Source organism: Polyergus mexicanus, unplaced genomic scaffold (genome assembly GCF_030449975.1).
Source record: "Polyergus mexicanus isolate NDT 795.1 unplaced genomic scaffold, iyPolMexi1.0 SCAF_21, whole genome shotgun sequence".
In the NCBI taxonomy this organism is placed as follows: domain Eukaryota; kingdom Metazoa; phylum Arthropoda; class Insecta; order Hymenoptera; family Formicidae; genus Polyergus; species Polyergus mexicanus.
Window position 1 is genome coordinate 9,366 of NW_027223341.1, and position 19,172 is coordinate 28,537.

Consider the following 19,172-nt stretch of genomic DNA (forward strand, 5'->3'; position numbering starts at 1 on the left):
TCAACTTATGATTTTATTATAATTACTCTTCCTTGTTTTTCAGGACGTAATGAGCGAGTACGAACGAATCAAGCGTTCGTGCTTGAAACGAGATGAGCTCTGGGAGGATCCAGAATTTCCAGCAACGCAAGCATCAGTCTTTTATCATCAGACACCGCCGTTCCAGTTTCAATGGAAAAGGCCGAAAGTAAGACCGCGTTTTTCTTTTATTTTGATTAATATGAATTTATTTTTTACTACTTTCAACCGCTTTCTCCTTGTAATTATAATAGCAAAATATATAGAACAGAATATTATTATGTACATATATACATATACAATACAATATATACATTACATTAATATTTTATTACTTAATTTATAGGGAGGGAATTATAATTTAGTTAGTGAGATACATCTTACGTACAAAATTCACAGATATATTAATTTCCAACCGTTAAAAGTGACACACATATCTTTTATAATCAAGGCACGAACATTAAAAGATGATTTATTCCATTGTTAGCTGATGCAACGAAGCTGTTCCTTCAGGAGCAGTCTAGTACTAAACTAGCTTCCTCGGCTCGCTCCAGTTCCTAAAGAACGGAAAGACGCGACGTAGAACTTAGGAACCGTAACCGGAAACAGTTCGCAACCTTGACACGCAGCTCTATCTTTCATTCTGCCGAAGGCTCTTATCTTACGATTACCTTATTAACATATTCCTACACATATTAAAAAATATTATTATATCATTTATAAATATTTTAGTTTCGATATTTGTTTAGATAATTTAATATAAATATTTTTTTATCATTGCTTTTGTAAAATTGCTTTTTTGTTGTATATTGTCTGTTCTAACTATTTATAAATTATTTAATTTTTTTTTTATATAAACTTGTTTTAATAAGGATACTCTCTTTTAATTATTTAATTAAGTCTTGGGCAGCATCATCAAATTTAAACTCTTTGAATGTTATTCTTCTCAACTAGAATAAGATCCTTTAAGATCCGCAAAATAATCGCGATTCTAGGATATCGGAACAGGGATCAACGATCCTGCGGCGTTGGTTACGCAACCTGCTACGATAGATCGAGAAACGAGCGAGCGGCAGGTGAAATCGACGACGCGTAACCGCTAGTCTTTTCCGTTTAGCGAATGAGACATTGCGTGGCCGTGCACCATCGTCGCGTATATTAATGATCGCAATAGGAGTGACTGACAGCCACGCATTCCTACGACAAGGTTAACAATTGGATGGTAAATCTATACGTGGCGTGTACCGCGCTTTTAACACCGTCACCAAAGATTCCCGTCACGATTGTGCTATCGGCCGGAAACACGCGTCGAAAGAGGAAAGCATTACGCCAGCATCGGAATGCAACAATTGGAGAACAGTTATTTAATATGACCCCGATTATTGTGAAATACGCTGTGCTTCGTGTCGTTAATATCTAACATTTTTTTCACTTAGCACAAGGTAACATAATATTGAGGTGTGCATATTATTTTATTGGATAATTATTTCTCTGAATAACTTTCTGACTTTTCGGTCCAAATGATTGAGATATAAATGTTTTATGGAGATTATTACAAAATTTCCAATATAAAATTATACAAGATAATTATAGAATTAAAAAATATATATATGTGTTAAGAAATAATTAAAAACTATTTTGTGCAAATAAAGTCTAGTTTCGCTTTCTTGTCTTGATGTTATCTTTGTAATTATTTTACATTGTATTTTATGATACGTATGTTTATTTTAAACGCATATCTCAATTGTTACGAGAGTAAACGAGATAATGCGCTGGAATTCTATTTTAACAGAATCAGTAAAGCACGAATGATAAAAGAATGTGAAAGTGACTGCAATCGCTGCGAAACTAGTATGGTATATCAAACGTGAGAGTGATCACGATAATGGAAATGTGAAATGTGTGTGTAGATAGTGATACATTCGATATACTCAAAATCGCTTAATTAAGAGTAATTGATAGAAATGCAATAAACACACACTATATATAAACACGCGCTATCTCACTCATTTTTGAAGAATCTTTCAGCAAATGTTTATTTAAATCTAATAACAGGAAAAACTTGTGATTCATAAACATATCAATAGAAAGATATGCACTGAGAATTCATCATAATTCGCATAATACGTATAGAATCCACATTTCACGCTGCTCCGTTATGACGTGAATAATCAGATAAACATGCAATAAAGTTTTCATACATTAAAAATATTTTTTATTTTATTAAACTTTTAACAACGTAATATATATGATATATAATTAATAATATAATTACAAGACAACATTATATCGGATTCTAAATTATTTCTTAATTATAAAAAGTTTGTATAAATTCAATGAGTTTTTTCTTCTCTCTTTTTCTCTCTCCTACAATTGTTTTTACTATCGTATTCAATACTAATATTCTGTTAGCTGATGTTTCATGTCTTAATTTTTCTTATATAATAATTGTTGAGACCAATTGAAATGAAATGACATAATGGTTATCCTCTTTGTTTCAGGAATTGTGCAATCGACCCATCTTCGTCAGCGATGCGCCAGCTCAATTCGATGTCATTCCCGGGAAGATGGGTAAGTTATGTGTAAAAAATAATTATAGTTAGTATAATTATAGCAAATAGATTTGTGATCTAAAATATTCGAGAACATAGAAGAATGAGATATAAAAATGGAAAATATATTCGAAAAACATTACTAAAGTTTAAATCTGTGCATAAATAAACGATGCAGGAAAGGCACCCACAAACGACAAAACTGGTCGTTCCGCTTTTGCCTTTTCTTTTTATCCCGACAGTACGGAATCTCCTCGATAGACATAATGATACGTTGTGTTCTTACACGTGTTTGAAAACCTTGGCTTCTACCTAACTCCTTTTCTTCTTGCGCGACGAAAGGTTACGTGAGTTCACTACCACGGATCGGTAATCAAATATTAAATCTCCACAGTCAATTGTTACTTGAAACTCGATAGAACATTAGTTTATAATTGTTTATAAGCAACAATTTAATAATATAAAATGTTGAAAAAATATATATTGTATATTTTTCTTACGAAAAAGTATCGATTACATTATCAAGATATTTATTTCGAGAAAGTCAAATTCATGTTTTATTATATTTTTCTTTCTAGTATAATAATAAAGCAAATAATATATTTTTATATTCTAAAAATATATTTTATTACTATGTATTAAATAATATTATAATATCATGTACCTTTTAATAGATTTATATTTATATAATATATGTAAAATATTTTTTTTTACTTTTGTGAGGTCAGTTCTTGTCAAAGTGTTTCGATATTTGCGCTGAATATATAATTGTATATTTTAAGAAAGACTTGAAATGTGTGTGTCACTTGTTAAAGATTTGAAGTCTTCAGAATCAGCAAAAATAACCGATCTTTAATGATGCGATAACTTGATATCGCGACTCAAAGAAAGCTGGAGATTCTCATTTACGGTTGAAAGATCTCATGAATCCAGCAATTACTTCCATCACTTTTGACGAACATAAGAGGTAACAGTAGCCGTTTTTACGAGCGATATAGGTCGAAGTTGTTATACTTCTTTTTTGTGCGATTCTGGTAAATAAAGATATGTAGAATATATATATATATATATATATATATATATATATATATATATATATATATACATATTTTCTGTTGCTTCGAAAATTGCTACGTATAAATGTGTAGAATTTTTTGTGTTAATAATCATATATAAAATAACAATATTAATAACGGTTGAACAAGTTTTTCTATTGTATAATATTACCGAAGTAGAAAAGTCTAAATGTTTTTTTAAGTCATTCGCAGATATTTTAAAAGATTAATGTCTGTAAGCAGAAGAAAACATTGGTATTTCTATATTGCATATTAGCTGTACGTGTGTAATTATTGCACTTGTCGTAGATGCTGCCAATTAAATAATTAAGAAAGCAGTGTGAGTGTGTTATATAGTTAGCGTTATTTCTTAAACTCACGAATGTTACATTATGATTAAATATATATAATTTAATGTGAAATATATATTAAAATAAATAATATCTGCAATTGAAACTAATTAAGATAATATTAACAATATAATTATAATCGAAATTTTTATGGTCTTAGTCAGATTCTCTGATAAATCTAACATGTGATACATTTATTTAGGAGACTCTACGTATGTTAATTAAATTAGAAAGTTGTGCGTTTGTGCTAGATACTTGAACACACAGTTTACTCGAAAATTTATTGTGATATTAATTGCTATATCCTGAAAATAGTAACACTTACTAAATGTTACGTATCGTATCAAACGTTAAAGTGATTTTTTCGCGATTATAAATGCCGGAATAAGATCAAAATGAAGTAGCGAATATGTAACGCTAATTTAGCGTTGACCAAATAAAATATTACGCTTAAACTTATCGATTTCTATCGAGAACACTCGAGGATAGGAAATCAAACCAGTTTTCAGCTCGATATTAGTAGAGATTGATAAAAAATTTGGACACTTTTTTTGTTAGACTATAATTATTTCTTCTCTCTCTCTCTCTCTCTCTCTCTCTCTCTCTCTCTCTCTCAGTACAAAGTTGCACCTTCTTCTAAAGAATTCTTTATTTAATTTTTTTTCAGGCCCAAATTCAGTCTAGCCTTTATTAAATGCAGCATTAATTATATGATTTACCTTTTCTTTTAAACCATAATATTTAATCACAAATAATAATATGTAAAAATATGTAATTTATTTTGTACAAGATTCTTTCAAATTGTGTATATATGTGTGTGTTACTGTTGCGTTATATTTTTTAATTCTATTAAGTAGCAAAATGTGTTTGCTGCTTATTGTAATACAATATATTGCAGTAGTAATCTTGCTTTGGGTTTTATCCTATCTTTGGACGTTTACACACACACACACACACACACACACACACACAACCCGACTAAGGAAATTAAAACGGAATATGACTTTGCTTCGGACAACGAGAGCTAATGCACCGTGGAACATTGCATTAGCAACATTATCTTCTTCATAGCTTCGCAAATGTAATTCACAAGTATTGCATCGCGTCGCCGGAAGTCGGGCGCCCTCGAGTAAGCTATGCGAGCGCATTCCTGAAAATATAACTGCGTTTGCTGGAGCGTGCGTGACTTGTCCCGTTATCGTATACGCAATAAGCACGCATAATCAAGTAAGATGGCGACATGTAATAATTTGTATCAACCTATATTTTACGATATCGTAAAATTTGGTGATTTACGTCGCGGCTTTGCGTGCTGACAAACTTGTTTTCTGATGAATCCCTCCGATCGATGAACCTATATATAATTAAAATTGAGAGACTTTTTTTCAATATATGGAGTAAAGAATAACAAAAGATTAACAAAATTATTATTTTGCGTAATAACAAGAAAACAAGTTCTTAAATTAAATATATTAAATATAAGTTAAATATCAATTTTTTAAAATATGGGAAATTATGTGTATAATCTCTTTTATAACAAACATATATTCTTCTTATTTTATTAAAAATCTAAAATACTTAATAAACACATTAAATAATTATAACTATCTTGAATTAGCTATATATATATATATATAATCTTACCATTATAAATCTTATATATATATATATATATATATATATATATATATATATATATATATATATATATAAGATTTATAATGGTAAGATTCAACTGTTATATAATTCACATTCGCTTTAGTGAATGATTTTTTTCTAGTTGCTAATCAAAACGTATCACAAGAATCATTATTGAAAATGGGCAACATAAATCCGTGTTTGAACAGTTTAGTTTCATTTCCCTTTCTTTTCTCGCATGGAGTGACAAAAAGCTGGTAAAAGCGAGCGCTCGATCAGCTATTAGGCCTTCGAAAATGAAAGTAAAGCGAGTGAATGTAACGAGATAAAGCACAGTGTCGCTCTTAGATCCTACACAATTTTCTCACGACATTACGACATGTTCGACGAACGTTACAAGATCATTTTGTTTTTCATGAAGAACTCATCAATCTTTAAGAAGCAATTGATTTCTATTAATCGCTTCAATCGTAATTATTTTGAGAAATACTTTAAATTATATTATAATTATATATTTATTTTAAAAATTTAATAATGGGTGAATTTCTCTCTTTCCCTCTCTCTCTCTCTCTCTCTCTCTCTCTCTCTCTCTCTCTGTTAAAAAATTTCTTAAGACAAAATTCTTTTTTTGTAGAACATTTATGTAGATTTTACGAATAGAACTTTTACTAAAATATCATCGCTTTGTTAACAGGTGATAAGTGGCTGGTATCGTGTTTGGGCGTGCTGCACCTTAGCAAGGGTCTATTCTACAGGGTAGTACCAGCCGACCAAGGTTTCGGCAGCGGTGGAGAACCGCCAGGTTCGCCGACCGCAGAATACGCCGGGGTGTTTAGGTTTCGATTGTGGTGGTGCGGCGCTTGGGTGGAAGTTCTCGTCGACGATAGATTACCGGCGGTTCATGGAAGACTGGCCTTTGTGCAGAGTCGCCATAGCGATCAATTCTGGCCGGCGCTGTTGGAAAAAGCGTATGCCAAGTGAGTTTTTCTTAATCGTTTTTTTAATGTTTAAACTACATAGACAGATATATAAATCCGCGGATAGATATAAACCAGAAAGATCATGTCTTTAAAAGTAGAGAATTTTATTAATTCAAATAAAATAGATGAGATGAGTCGATGAATTGTGCGATTATGTGTGGCATTAATCTCTCAATTTTTCAAAATGCTTTCCAAATTAATATAAAAATTATATCTTTTATTTGATATTGATATATACACAGAAGATCTCTTCCAACATGCTTCTTAAATAATTTTATGATAAGAAAATACAGATTGCATTGATACAAGTAAAATTTTCCAATTATCCATTTATCCAATTCAGATAACAAGTTATGATGTTCGTTAATACTCTTCGATCTTGCTTCGCGTAAGAACATGGAAAGACGAGATACGTTGCATTATGTTCCTATGCCAGAGATAGTTTTCGAACCATTTTAAAACGAATGACAAATTGCCGTGGGCGGCGTAGGCGTTCACCAGGTGGCTGTTCAAGGTGAATTCGCGTGCGAAGATCGACCTCGGTGCGTTCGATCGATGAACCTCGATCGCCATCGCCGCGAGTGTAGTATATATTGTATATACATGAGATTGCGAGTGCGGATGAACCGACAGACTGGCGCCGGCTAGCTTACTCCGAAAGGCTGTTTTAAACTTGGTTAAACTTTAAGTGCGTTGGATTGATAATATCATATAAGGAGCTGAACTGACAAAACAATCTTCTCGAGATAAAAGATGTATTAATGCATCTATAAATAATAAAATTGACATATTATTACTAATTATACAAAATTAAACAAATGTAAAAAAGGATTTGCGATAGAAATATAACTGACAGTTCGAGAGAATTTTTCGCCCGGATTTGTATAATTATGCTCGAAATGAGGTGACACGAATATTGACAAACAATATTTTGCGCGTATCAAACTCATAATAATGCAGAATGCATCACAAGGACGAACGGTATATGCTTCGCTCGTCGCGCAAGTTGAAAAGCGAAGCGAAGAGTAGCAAGCAGAAATCGAGCGTCTGTCCAAGGGACGGACAGGAACTTCGTCTCGCGACTTCATCTTGCGAGGTCGAGTAATCGAGGCGCGCGATCTCTCGCCACGAGATGGAAGATGGGTTTACGCGGACGGACGAACGACAATGACCGGTTCTGCCGGAGGTCCTTGCTCCTCTTCTTAATCTTCCTCTGATGACCTCCTCTCTTTACCATCTCCTTTCCCTCGTTATCTCCGACTTGCACGCATCCTATGTTTCTCTTTTTCTCTCTCTTTCTCTCTCTATCTTTCTCGATTTCTTGCACCATCACGAGTATGGATCCCACTTGGGCATTGCTCTCAAAACTACTTGTAAAGTGATGGCGTTGAAAAGAAAGATAATTTTATCTCTCGCTGGATAAAAGAAAACCAAGAAAATAAACAACGATTGAAAAACAAAGATCGAGCGATTTTTGCATATGGTTACGTCGAATTTCATAAAAATTTTGTTATGCATTTCTATATTTCTTCAATATATTTATTTTGATTTGATTGTCTATTATCTTTAGATAATAACAGTCACTTATTTCAATAAAATAAAGGATAATTTTTTTCCCACCACACGCGCACACATATAAATATATATTGTATATACCATATAATATTATGTTATCTTCCAAAAATAATACTTCTGTGCATTAGGTATGTACAAATATAATCATAAAATATAGATATATATTATTTTCAACTCTATAATCTATATTTATCCCAAAAAATTCTCCCAAATAAATCTATAGTAATGTAAAATATTTGCTATATATATTGTATTAACCATAAACATATATAAATCATATTTTTGTTGAATCAAACTATATGGATTTCTGTAAGTATCGCATGCGCGAATCGAATATTTAAATAATATTTTTAAAATTCTATTCGTGTTTTTACACGTAATAAATTTACAAACTAAGAATTTACATATGTCGTTGTTAAAAATCAGGCAATTATTAAATAAAAGATGTTAACAAGTCTCTTTAATGAGTATAACTTAATGCAGATTTTACATCCTACCTATTTAAATAATAATGAACTTTATGAATATGTGTTTTGGTTACGCTCGAGGAAGATCATGCATACATAACTATCTGAAATAGAAAAGGACTTTGCTGCTTTCTATAAAAGCACGCTAAGAATATAATATTTATCTAAATAACATTGATACACACGCATAGATCTCTCGGTGTCTAATAAAACACTATATTGATAGACATGATATGTGCTCTTGGTCAATAACCGTGAACGCACTTTGCTATAATTTCATCATCAAACGCGCCACTTTTGCGTCATAATACCGCATACACGTGCGTAACGAAAGATTGACGTGGCTGCGTTTGTTTTCTTGGAGAAAGCAGAACAAGACAATGACGGGTTTCAAGGGGAAAAAATTATTATCTTTTCAAGAGATATGTATGCATTAACTATGTAAACTTTCTTACCCAAAATTATTTTTATAAATATATTGTTATGCATTATTTTATATTAAATTTAAAATAAAAGAATCTAAAAGTTTATTATTTTATTTTTCTTATATAGCGTAAATTGCTTATTAATAACTAGTATATTTCCAATTTTATATTCCGATTATCCTAAATTGTATAAAACATAAATAAAGCGTTTGATATTTACCATATTCCTTTTTTATACGTATTGTTACGCTAACCACGAAGATGCATCGAGGTCGCGGCTCATTAATAATTGATTGCACGCTGCAGATTTCCGACGACTTCCGCTCGTCAGTATTGGAATGTACAGCCGCTAATTAATGATGTAACTCCGATTCAAAGCAACTTGAAAAGTTGGTGAAATAATTTTACACGCGGTAATATGATTTCTCACTGCGAGCGTCGATCGTAATTACGATTACGATGATGATTGCGCAGTGATGGAATATTATGAGTGTTCCTACATGTTGTAATATCTACTCGCAGGAAAGAGTTATGCACGCGTGATAAGTTTAGTGTAATAATATTTATCATGAAGCGTGTGTGACTATCGGGAAATACCGTATCACGCGTGCATGCCTGGTAGTTTTTACGGTGAAAAATTATATGACATAATTCTAGTGATTACAGTATGAAATAATAGTTATATGGGTTTGTGCGGGCGATTACTTGAATAATACAGTCACAGTGTAATATCCTCGCTTAGGGTGTCTCGTAAGTACGCGTTAAATCATCGGAGTTGATGGTACTAATTGCTAAATGAACTCATCGATGACATAAACTTTTATATATTTGTGAGCTGCATTAGATTTTTACGCAACTATTCGCGCAGCGTTGCAAAACAGATCAACATATAGACTATTAAAATATAAAATAAATGTAGTTTTTTTCAGCAAATATTATATTTATATCAGAGACTTGTTTAATATAATATAATAATTGTATTGTTATCATTCTTTCGAATAGATATCATATATATGGTGTATATATATATGTATCGCTCTTGCGGCGATGAATTAATTCCGTAATAGTGTCACATCGTGGTCATGAGACGATAAATATCTCAGTAAGAGACATTTATATATCGATCGAAAGATATAGAAATCATAGAAGAAAAAAAAAGAGAAAGAGAAAGGTTTGTTTCGCTGACCTTTTCTCTGTTGTGATGACCTCGCGTTGTAAAATTCGATTGATTCAAAAAAATTGTCTTTATTAAATCAGTAGTGGCATTGAAAATCGGTTAGAAAGCTTCTTCGCATGCCAATATACACAAGCAAAGTATGCGCAACGTGTCTTCTCGTCGATTTCCATTAGAAAACCGCCTGGCGCTTCTTGGATCTTGTTAGGCTCATGTCTCTCATTTCGTTCGTTCATATATTTTGTTTACTAGAAAGTATTGTCATATTAGAAAATACCATAAATTGCACAAACATATTCATGAAATGGAAAGTTGAAATTATCATTTCATAGATATTTACTTTTTCAATAAGATTTTATTTTTATAAAAATTTATTTATATGAAAAGAATTCAATTTACGCATTAAATTATTAATACGTTTGATATACACGTAGTAGCAAATTTCCGTGCCGGTTCTCGATAGATATTTCAACTTAAGGACACTCGACCCGAAAAGAAATCAGACAGCGTTGAGATATATTGGACCGTACATGCTGGACATGCGTGACTCGCGTACACGCGGTACGTTGTAGGCAAGTACAGGCCTCCGATACTTTCACTCGGCAAGTAGTCGCGGTATCGCCGGTTGCCAGCAATGGATCGGAGGTCAGTGCACCGGTGACCACAGTCCACGCAATCGTATTCGCACGAGCGCGAAACGACCGCGAAAACACAGGCCGATAATCCCGAAGGTGGATGCTCGCTAGACGACGGAGCCGATTCCATTTAGTCCGATTGAAACTCGATATCATTAAAATCTATTCGCTGTTCGCATATTCGTGTGTTAAAATCACGAATCATGCACGCTAGATTAATTGAGAGAGTCGAGTCACTTCTCGATCGGCGCTTTCTATACGCGACGTAGATACGCCGATCACTTATGTAAGGGAAAATAGACCGAGATTGGTCCGGCCGGCCAATAGCGTGCGTAAGCGAAAGGCTGTCGATCGAGAAATAAAACTCGTAATCGCGGGTAAAAAAACGTCGTTTGGTGCCGCAAAACGCGTGATACGACTTGTCCGATTAGCGATATTCATCTCGGTCGAAGATATGATTGATTGTAACCGGTCGACTAATATTTCGCTATTATTTTTTTTACCAAGAGAATACAAGAATATATCGTGCTTCCTGTATTTAATTATTATACAATACTATTTATGCACCTGCGTTAAGCGATCTTTAACATTTCGCCGCGGACTATTTTTCACATACAAGTGCAATTATTATATTGTATATTGGCATTCTCTTTTCTCTTTCAATTATTTTATATAATTTACTTATTTATAAATTATATATTTATAATATAAAATGTATATTAATATATAATTATAAAATATATTTATTTATATAAATATAATAATATAAATTTTAAGATATTTCAAACTTTTCAGGAAGAAAAGAAAGCAAATTAATTATTAAAAATTTAAAATATTGTACATATAAATTGTTATATAAATAATAATAAATAAAACGAATAAAAAGAAAATAGATTATATCTGAGCTTCATTGTAAGCTTTACTTTCGTGCGAGCAAAAGATTATCAATTTTATACATCATTATCTAGTCACGCAACAATCTTAAGGATCTACTGAGAGTAAGATAGTACGTAGTAACAAGGGAAAACGATCGACAATGATGACGTAGCGATTGATAGCGATGGAGCGAAGTAACGTGACAATGACGTTGCATACACGCGTGCGACTGCGTCGCTCCGTTAGATAAACGCGGAACGGAAGTGCATCAACAGGCAAGCGTGCTGCTAAGCGTTGAGTAACAAAGTGACAGCGGTAGAGTTATATTGCGGCCGCGGTGTAGAGCCTTGGAGTCAAAGGTACGATGACCTCTTTGCGGAAATTGTTCATATCTTGTTTATGTTGATTCTTTACATTTGCCAAAGATGAACACTTGTTGAGCAGTAATTAGCGGCGTATGCGATGATACGCATTTCAGATTCGTATCAAACCAAACGCAAAGTTAGATTAGTGATTCTCAATCGATGATTCCGTGAGTTTAGATCATCAATTTAATTTATAGATCAGAATTTAATCGTGATTACATTAATTGCAATTGTATTTCATAAAGATTATGAAAATTCTCCTATATCTTCAGATTTCGTAGAAAATTCAGAGATTTTTTATCTTTGAAGTTTTTGTTTATCTCTTTGATCTCTTAATGTATTTAATTATTAAAAATTTATTGCATAATATTTATAGAAAGTTTATAGAAAGTTTATATAGTAATTATATCATTATATTGTTTCACATTACATATAGCAATTATATTCTATCTTGTATATTTATTACATATGTTTATCTTTTATCATATTTCTGTTCAAGTTTAACGATTAATTACCATGATTGATATAATTCTAATCGATCATTCAGGAATTATTTTCTTTAAATTATTGATATACGATTAATTATTTGAATAACAAATTTTGCAGACCAATTTTAGTTTTACAAGATAAAAAAAAGTGAGTTGTGTGTGTGTGTGTGTAATACTGATTCACTTGTATGATCAAAATCTTTTTTTCCTGAGTGTTACGTATATTTTTCTTGGGAAAATGTCCAGGTAACACGCTGCGATCGCGCGTGTGAATGGTTACGGTTTCCAGATTGATTTGAATTGCGCGTAAACCGCATGCGCGTTAATAAAGAAGAAGCGCTGACGATGTCTGGAAGGAAGCGCGAGCTGCGCGAGCCCCGTTATCTCCGAAATGCTAATTCCTGCAGGAACGGCACATGCAAGGCAGATAATATCGTCTCTAGTCCCTTGATTATATTCCGAGTTTCGACTCCTCTGCTCTCTCTGAAGATATATATGACTTTTTTCCTATTCCTTTTTATCGTCTCATCCTTTTCTTTATTTGCGCGTTTTGTATAGGTCAGGAATGATCTCGCATAAAATATCAATTAACTCGAATTTTATATCAAAGTTTCGTTATCGTTAGGTTATTGCGATTGTAAAAAGTCAATAAAATTATATTTCTTCTACGGATTTTTTCTGCATGGAAGATTGAACCTGCATTTATACTTTAGTACAAATATATTCATTGTATCGAGATATATATACTTTTTTAAAAAAAGCTACATCTATTTCTTTCTACGACGTTTTTCTCGACTTTGTCAGAAGAAAAAAGTACGCTCTTTTTAGTGTCTATTATAAGAATTGTAATAGGAGATTAAATACAACTATATGTGAAATAAAAATAATATTTAACAATGTCTAGAATATCGAGATATATTTTAAGTTTGCCATAAATATGAAAATAAGAACCGAGAGATTTCACCGAATATTGTTTTTAATTGAATGTATATATAATATATATAAGTTACACTTTTATATGAATATCTTCAATTGTGACACTATCATATTTATCATTATTTAATCATCGATTGATTAAATTACATTAGACATTTTCTGGAAAGATTTATAATATTATAATAAAGAAATTATATTAGCAGTTTTCTAGATAAAATTTTCCATCAACAATCATTTTTAGTTTAAAGTCTGTGAATGCGATATTTAGACAGATCGCCATATTTAGACACCGATTTACCAATTTGATGAAAGCGATATTTGTAGAATAGTCTATGTAACTTAGTCTACTCTATAGTAGTGTATGTTGTCATCAGGAGGTTATAGATGAAAATAAATTCTACCTATCCGCTTTCTCTCATCCAGCGATTAAGAAAGTCGACATCGCATCATTTTCTTCATAGTATCTATTGTAGTAGTGTGAGAAGGTACCGATCGATCTTACCGTCACGATACATTCATGTTTGATAAACGATGGCAATTTTATTATGATTAATGCATATCATTTATTACTAGAAATTGACAAATATTTTTCTCTAATTTATTTATGTATCCAATCATTTATAACTCTCACGTCTTAGGTGGTCCAAAAATAAGTAGCACATCTGAAAAGGGATGATTAATTATGAACTATAAGCTGTTTGGCAAATTCTTGATATAATGCTATTTGTTATAAGACACACAATTATAGATATTCTATAAATATATAATCTGAAGATATGTTTAGATTATTATTTGAAAATATTTTTTTTATAGCGAAAATATTTAATATTCTTTAAACTACTGGATAAGTTCTGACGTGAAATTACAGTTACTTACAATGATTACTAGCGTTGCGAATGACACAAATTGTCGCTATATTTCAACATATAAAATAATTTTGATGTCATTAATAATTTTCAGACTTCACGGTTCTTATGAGGCGCTTAAATACGGCACATTATTGGATGGCTTGTCTGATCTCACGGGTGGTATTACCGAAAGTATCGCGATTCGTCAAGATCCCACAGCTTGCGGACGAGCATTATCGAAACTTTTGGACATGACATCTCTCATCACATGTACAGTAAATAATAATCAACAACAACAGGTAAAAGGCGTTTCAAATATGGAGCAGGTTTTTCTCAATATTTTTCTCACGCGTACTTTCATTGTAGATACGTGCTAGCACGGAGAAGCTCGCTAATGGGATACAAATGGGAATCAATTATAGATTATATGCTATTGAGAGAGTTAGTATATTGACAACAATTGTATTCTTCATCAACATAAATTATAGAAGCAATAAGAGCAACAATAAAAGATATTTGAGAAAGAACGTTTTATGATCCTGATGCTGTATAGGTGGAAACATTTGGAGGGGAAGCAGTGCAATTAGTAAAACTGAGAAATCCTCTTGGACCTGGTGGAGAATATGTTGGTGCCTGGGCGAGAGGTGGCCTGGAATGGGACGAAGTACCTGTAATGGAAAGAGAACGATTAGCTGTAAGAAATATGGCTGAAGGAGAATTTTGGTAAATAAACGAAGCATTATAATTCATAAGTTATAACATATATGGTAAATAATATAATATCAGAAGATTGATTAAGGAGAGGGAGAAATATATATATATATATATATATATATATATAAAGCAATTTGCAAGACATAAAGAATTTATATATGTCATCATTTAATTGAGATATATTTGCAAAAAAAATTTTTATGTATAGACTCTGAGTTTTCTATAAAACATCAATTATATATTGTTACGATTTCCAGGATATCATATTCCGATTTCGTTAAGACATTCACTCATTTGGAAGTAGTGCATCTAGATGCTGAAACTTCGAGAGACGAGCCATCATTACATAGCAAGCACACTTGGCAAATGAAATTGTATCAGGGAAGCTGGAGAAGAGGCGTCACTGCAGGAGGATGTCGAAATAATCAAGGTTTGATTGATAATTATTTTTTTTTAATTTTAAATTTAATGCGATTTGTATATACATATAATATTCATAGATAATATATATATATAATAATATTTTGTTTATAGAAACTTTTCATATAAATCCACAATTGCATCTTATTTTAAGTGAGATGGAAGAAGTGATCGTTTCGTTGAATCAGCATTCTATCATGGAGCCAAAAGTAAGAAGTCTTTACTTTACGAGAATCGTGCGGTTAATGTGTCCTTTATCAGACAAATTCATCAAACTTTCGCCGTTTTAAGGTGATCGGCTTCACAGCATACACGCTGCCGAAGAACAACACCGAGTCGATAAACAAACAGTTTTTTAAGAAGAATAAGTCCTTAGTTAATTCCCAGTATACGAATAGTCGACAGGTGAGCCACAGGTGTCAGCTCGAGCAGGGTGGTTACTTGTTGGTACCTACGACCTTCGAGCCAACTCAAGAAACGAGTTTTACGTTACGAGTCTACAGTAGTAAGCCTTTAAAACTCAAGTAGGTACATGTGCATTTACCGATGTCATATATATGCATGCACAAAAGATCGTATGGTCGCGTCTGTGCATTTAATGTACAGCACACATTGCCTTATGCAAGCATATGTTATACGACTCTCGTGCATCTTCAATTATAATTTTAACATCTTCTTTCGACCATATTTCAAAGAACGCATTAAATCGTCTCTCCGAAGCATGTACTCTTTTGTGAAACGTAATAAATCGAAAATTTTATCGGGAAAATAATTTATTATTTTTATCTGAGTATTTTCGATAAGTTTTTCTCTTTTTCTTCTTTAAAATTTTTGTAGTTATATAATATATACATATTTTATCATTAAATATTTTATATTTAAAATTTGAAATGCATAAAATTTCACGTTTTTCAATTATTAAGTTTAAATAAATTTTACGTGTAAAATTAAGAAATTGATAAAATTTCATTTTATATTCATGTACAATATCATTTTTCGATATTTTAGATTATTAGACACGCCACCATCTTTAATGAAATCGGCAATTGTTAAGGCGCCTCCACTCGAAGGCAAAGGTTTCTCTCAATACGAAGCCGTGTTTCTACAGCTTGCCGATGAACACAGAACCGTAAACGCCTTCGAATTGCAGGAGCTTCTAGAAGCCTGTTTACCAAATGGTACGCAATTAATCTCTCTTTCTCCATTCTAAAATATATAGAAAGTCTTTTTAAGCAAAATGCACTAAAATGATGTATTTATAATGTCAATCCGGATAAGTATTTCCTCTTCAATTTTTAGATTACATCAAAAGCTGTGCCTGTATGGAAGTGTGCCGACAAGTAGTACTCACTATGGATGTATCCTTTCGATAAAAATTTAATTTCTTAGAATGCATTTTCAATTGGTTTCGAACATTTCTCTCAACTACTATATCAAATGTAAATGTGTGATTTATCTCTGATTTTACATTTAATCAATACAATATTTGATATTATTAAAATGTAATTGTATGTTTAAATAATTAAATATTAAAATGAGTATACAAATCGAGTATATTTTATCAGAATTTTAGATAAAAAATTTCTTCTATTGATTTACATATTTGAATAGGAAGATACGTAATAATGATATTTTCTCCTTACATTTTTTATGTCGGTAAACAGAGTTCTGGAAGCGGCCGATTAAAATTCAACGACTTTAAGGATCTTATGTGTAGTTTGAAGTATTGGCAAGCTGCTTTTAAGAATCATACGAAGGAAAAGACGGGTATACTCAAGGCGGAGAGATTGCGAGACGCACTGTTGGAAGTTGGTACGTATAAGAAAAATGTAATATATACTTGTGCTGCATATGGAGAAAAACACATTCTATTTTATTCGCCCGTGTACAACGAAGGCTTCTCTATTTTAGGTTTTCAATTAAACACGGACGTATTATCCATCTTGATTCTTCGATACATGAGGAAAGATGGGACTCTTCGATTCGGCGACTTCGTTTCGGCGATATTACATTTGAGCGACGCATTTGGTACGTTGGATTATCAGAGAGAAGCTTTTAGTCGTATATAAATCATTCATATACGCTGTCAGATAATTTGTATTAAAGAAAATTATTTTTACATTAATTTAGGAATTTTCGAGAGCAAGGATCCTTTACAAAATGGAACGATAAAATTAAGTTTGTCAGAGGTACATAGAAATTTTATGAAGAATATAATATCTGTTATTTTTATGCTTATATATATGAACTAAAAATATGTAATTGCTTACAGTGGTTGAGATCGTCTCTGATGTGTTGAAATATCAATCAGCGCAGATCATGTATACTTTGTGAATCGTCTGTAAATAACATCCTCTTCATTTCGACATTAAATATAAGTTTTAGCCATATTAACGGTTAGCGACTGTGCCTATCGAATATTTTTTACTTTGTATATATATATATAAAATAATATCATTGTTTTTTTACATTTCCGCGTTGATCATCATTCCATTATGTAATTATACGTTATTAAGGAGATATGTATGATACGTCGTCTTTTTTTTTTTTTTTTTGTAAGAGAATATCGCAATTGGCCAATAAAATTAAGTTTATTTTACATAGTTTCTGTATATCTTCCATTTGATGCATATATATAATTTATTCAATAAACTATGCTCTTTCTGATATAGAGAGAAATAATGTAAATATACAATAATATATATAAAATCTTTTCTTTAATAATATAAGAATATTAAATGTGTGCACGTTCTCTATATCCAGAATTGAAGATTAAGAATTGAAGTATAATATTATCGATAACAGAAATCTCTCAAATTTAGGTTTATCTTATTAAATATTTTGCCTTATACGTGTATCGGAAAGAAAGAAGTATAACGAATACTTACAATAGAAACATTTATTCATATAGAATTCATTCGAGAGATACAACGGAACTTTTGATATCCTAGAATTTATCGCCTACCTCCAATGGCGGAGTGAGGTATAATCCGCGCAAGTTGATTAATTCCTTGTATCGAGTCTCCGACTCGATTCCTCACACACGATTCCAATCGAGGATTCGTCCTGCGCGAATTATATAATAAGTGCACACGAGACACAGATAGGTGGACGGCGATATGTGAAAATTACCAGGAACAAATTGACGAAGAAACAACTTTGTCCGTGATTCGCCAATCGTTTCAGGCAATCTCAAACGTCCCGTCAAAGACTTTAGATGATGCTTTGATCAAGAAGATTACCGAGCGGCGCTTCAACGGTGGATCACAACATTCGATATAATCCGTCGAAAAACACGTACGTTCGTATCAATTATGTACTCGTCGACACCTGTCACTGCGAGCAATAAATATATATATATATATATATATATATATATATATATATATATATCGGATTCTACGTCTCTCGTATCTCTTGATGATTTAACGAATATCACGTCGAGCGTTATTGTACGAAGCGAAATTTGTGAAAAACTAGAATAACTCTCGCAGTACAAAGTACGAATAGTTGAGACTTTGATATGTGCAAGTTTAAGTTTAATACTAGCAGATACGGAAACAAATAATTCATTCATCAGCGATTTCAATCATCATTTATAAATATTGCGTTCTTAATATCTTTATGATTTTTGGAGAATTATTGAGACGATAATG

General features: G+C 32.0%; 1 protein-coding gene across 1 annotated transcript; it reads left to right on the forward strand.

Annotated features, from left to right (window-relative positions):
- Positions 1-40: 40 nt before the first annotated feature.
- Positions 41-18,044, forward strand: Calpc (calpain C). The gene is made up of 15 exons (XM_070312064.1): positions 41-187; positions 2,520-2,589; positions 6,308-6,590; positions 14,495-14,681; positions 14,749-14,823; positions 14,936-15,105; positions 15,354-15,526; positions 15,631-15,725; positions 15,808-16,040; positions 16,525-16,694; positions 16,816-16,874; positions 17,181-17,328; positions 17,428-17,544; positions 17,647-17,705; positions 17,789-18,044. The coding sequence occupies exons 1-15, from the start codon at positions 50-52 to the stop codon at positions 17,813-17,815; spliced, it is 2,004 nt and encodes a 667-aa protein (XP_070168165.1). The 5' UTR covers positions 41-49; the 3' UTR covers positions 17,816-18,044.
- The last annotated feature ends 1,128 nt before the right edge of the window (positions 18,045-19,172 follow it).

Excerpts from the sequence above, each read along its gene's own strand:
- Calpc (XM_070312064.1), top strand. The coding sequence starts at position 50 with ATGAGCGAGTACGAACGAATCAAGCGTTCGTGCTTGAAACGAGATGAG. Across the intron at positions 6,591-14,494 it reads TTGGAAAAAGCGTATGCCAA|ACTTCACGGTTCTTATGAGG; the intron begins GTGAGTTTTTCT and ends AATAATTTTCAG. Across the intron at positions 15,527-15,630 it reads AGGATGTCGAAATAATCAAG|AAACTTTTCATATAAATCCA; the intron begins GTTTGATTGATA and ends TTTTGTTTATAG.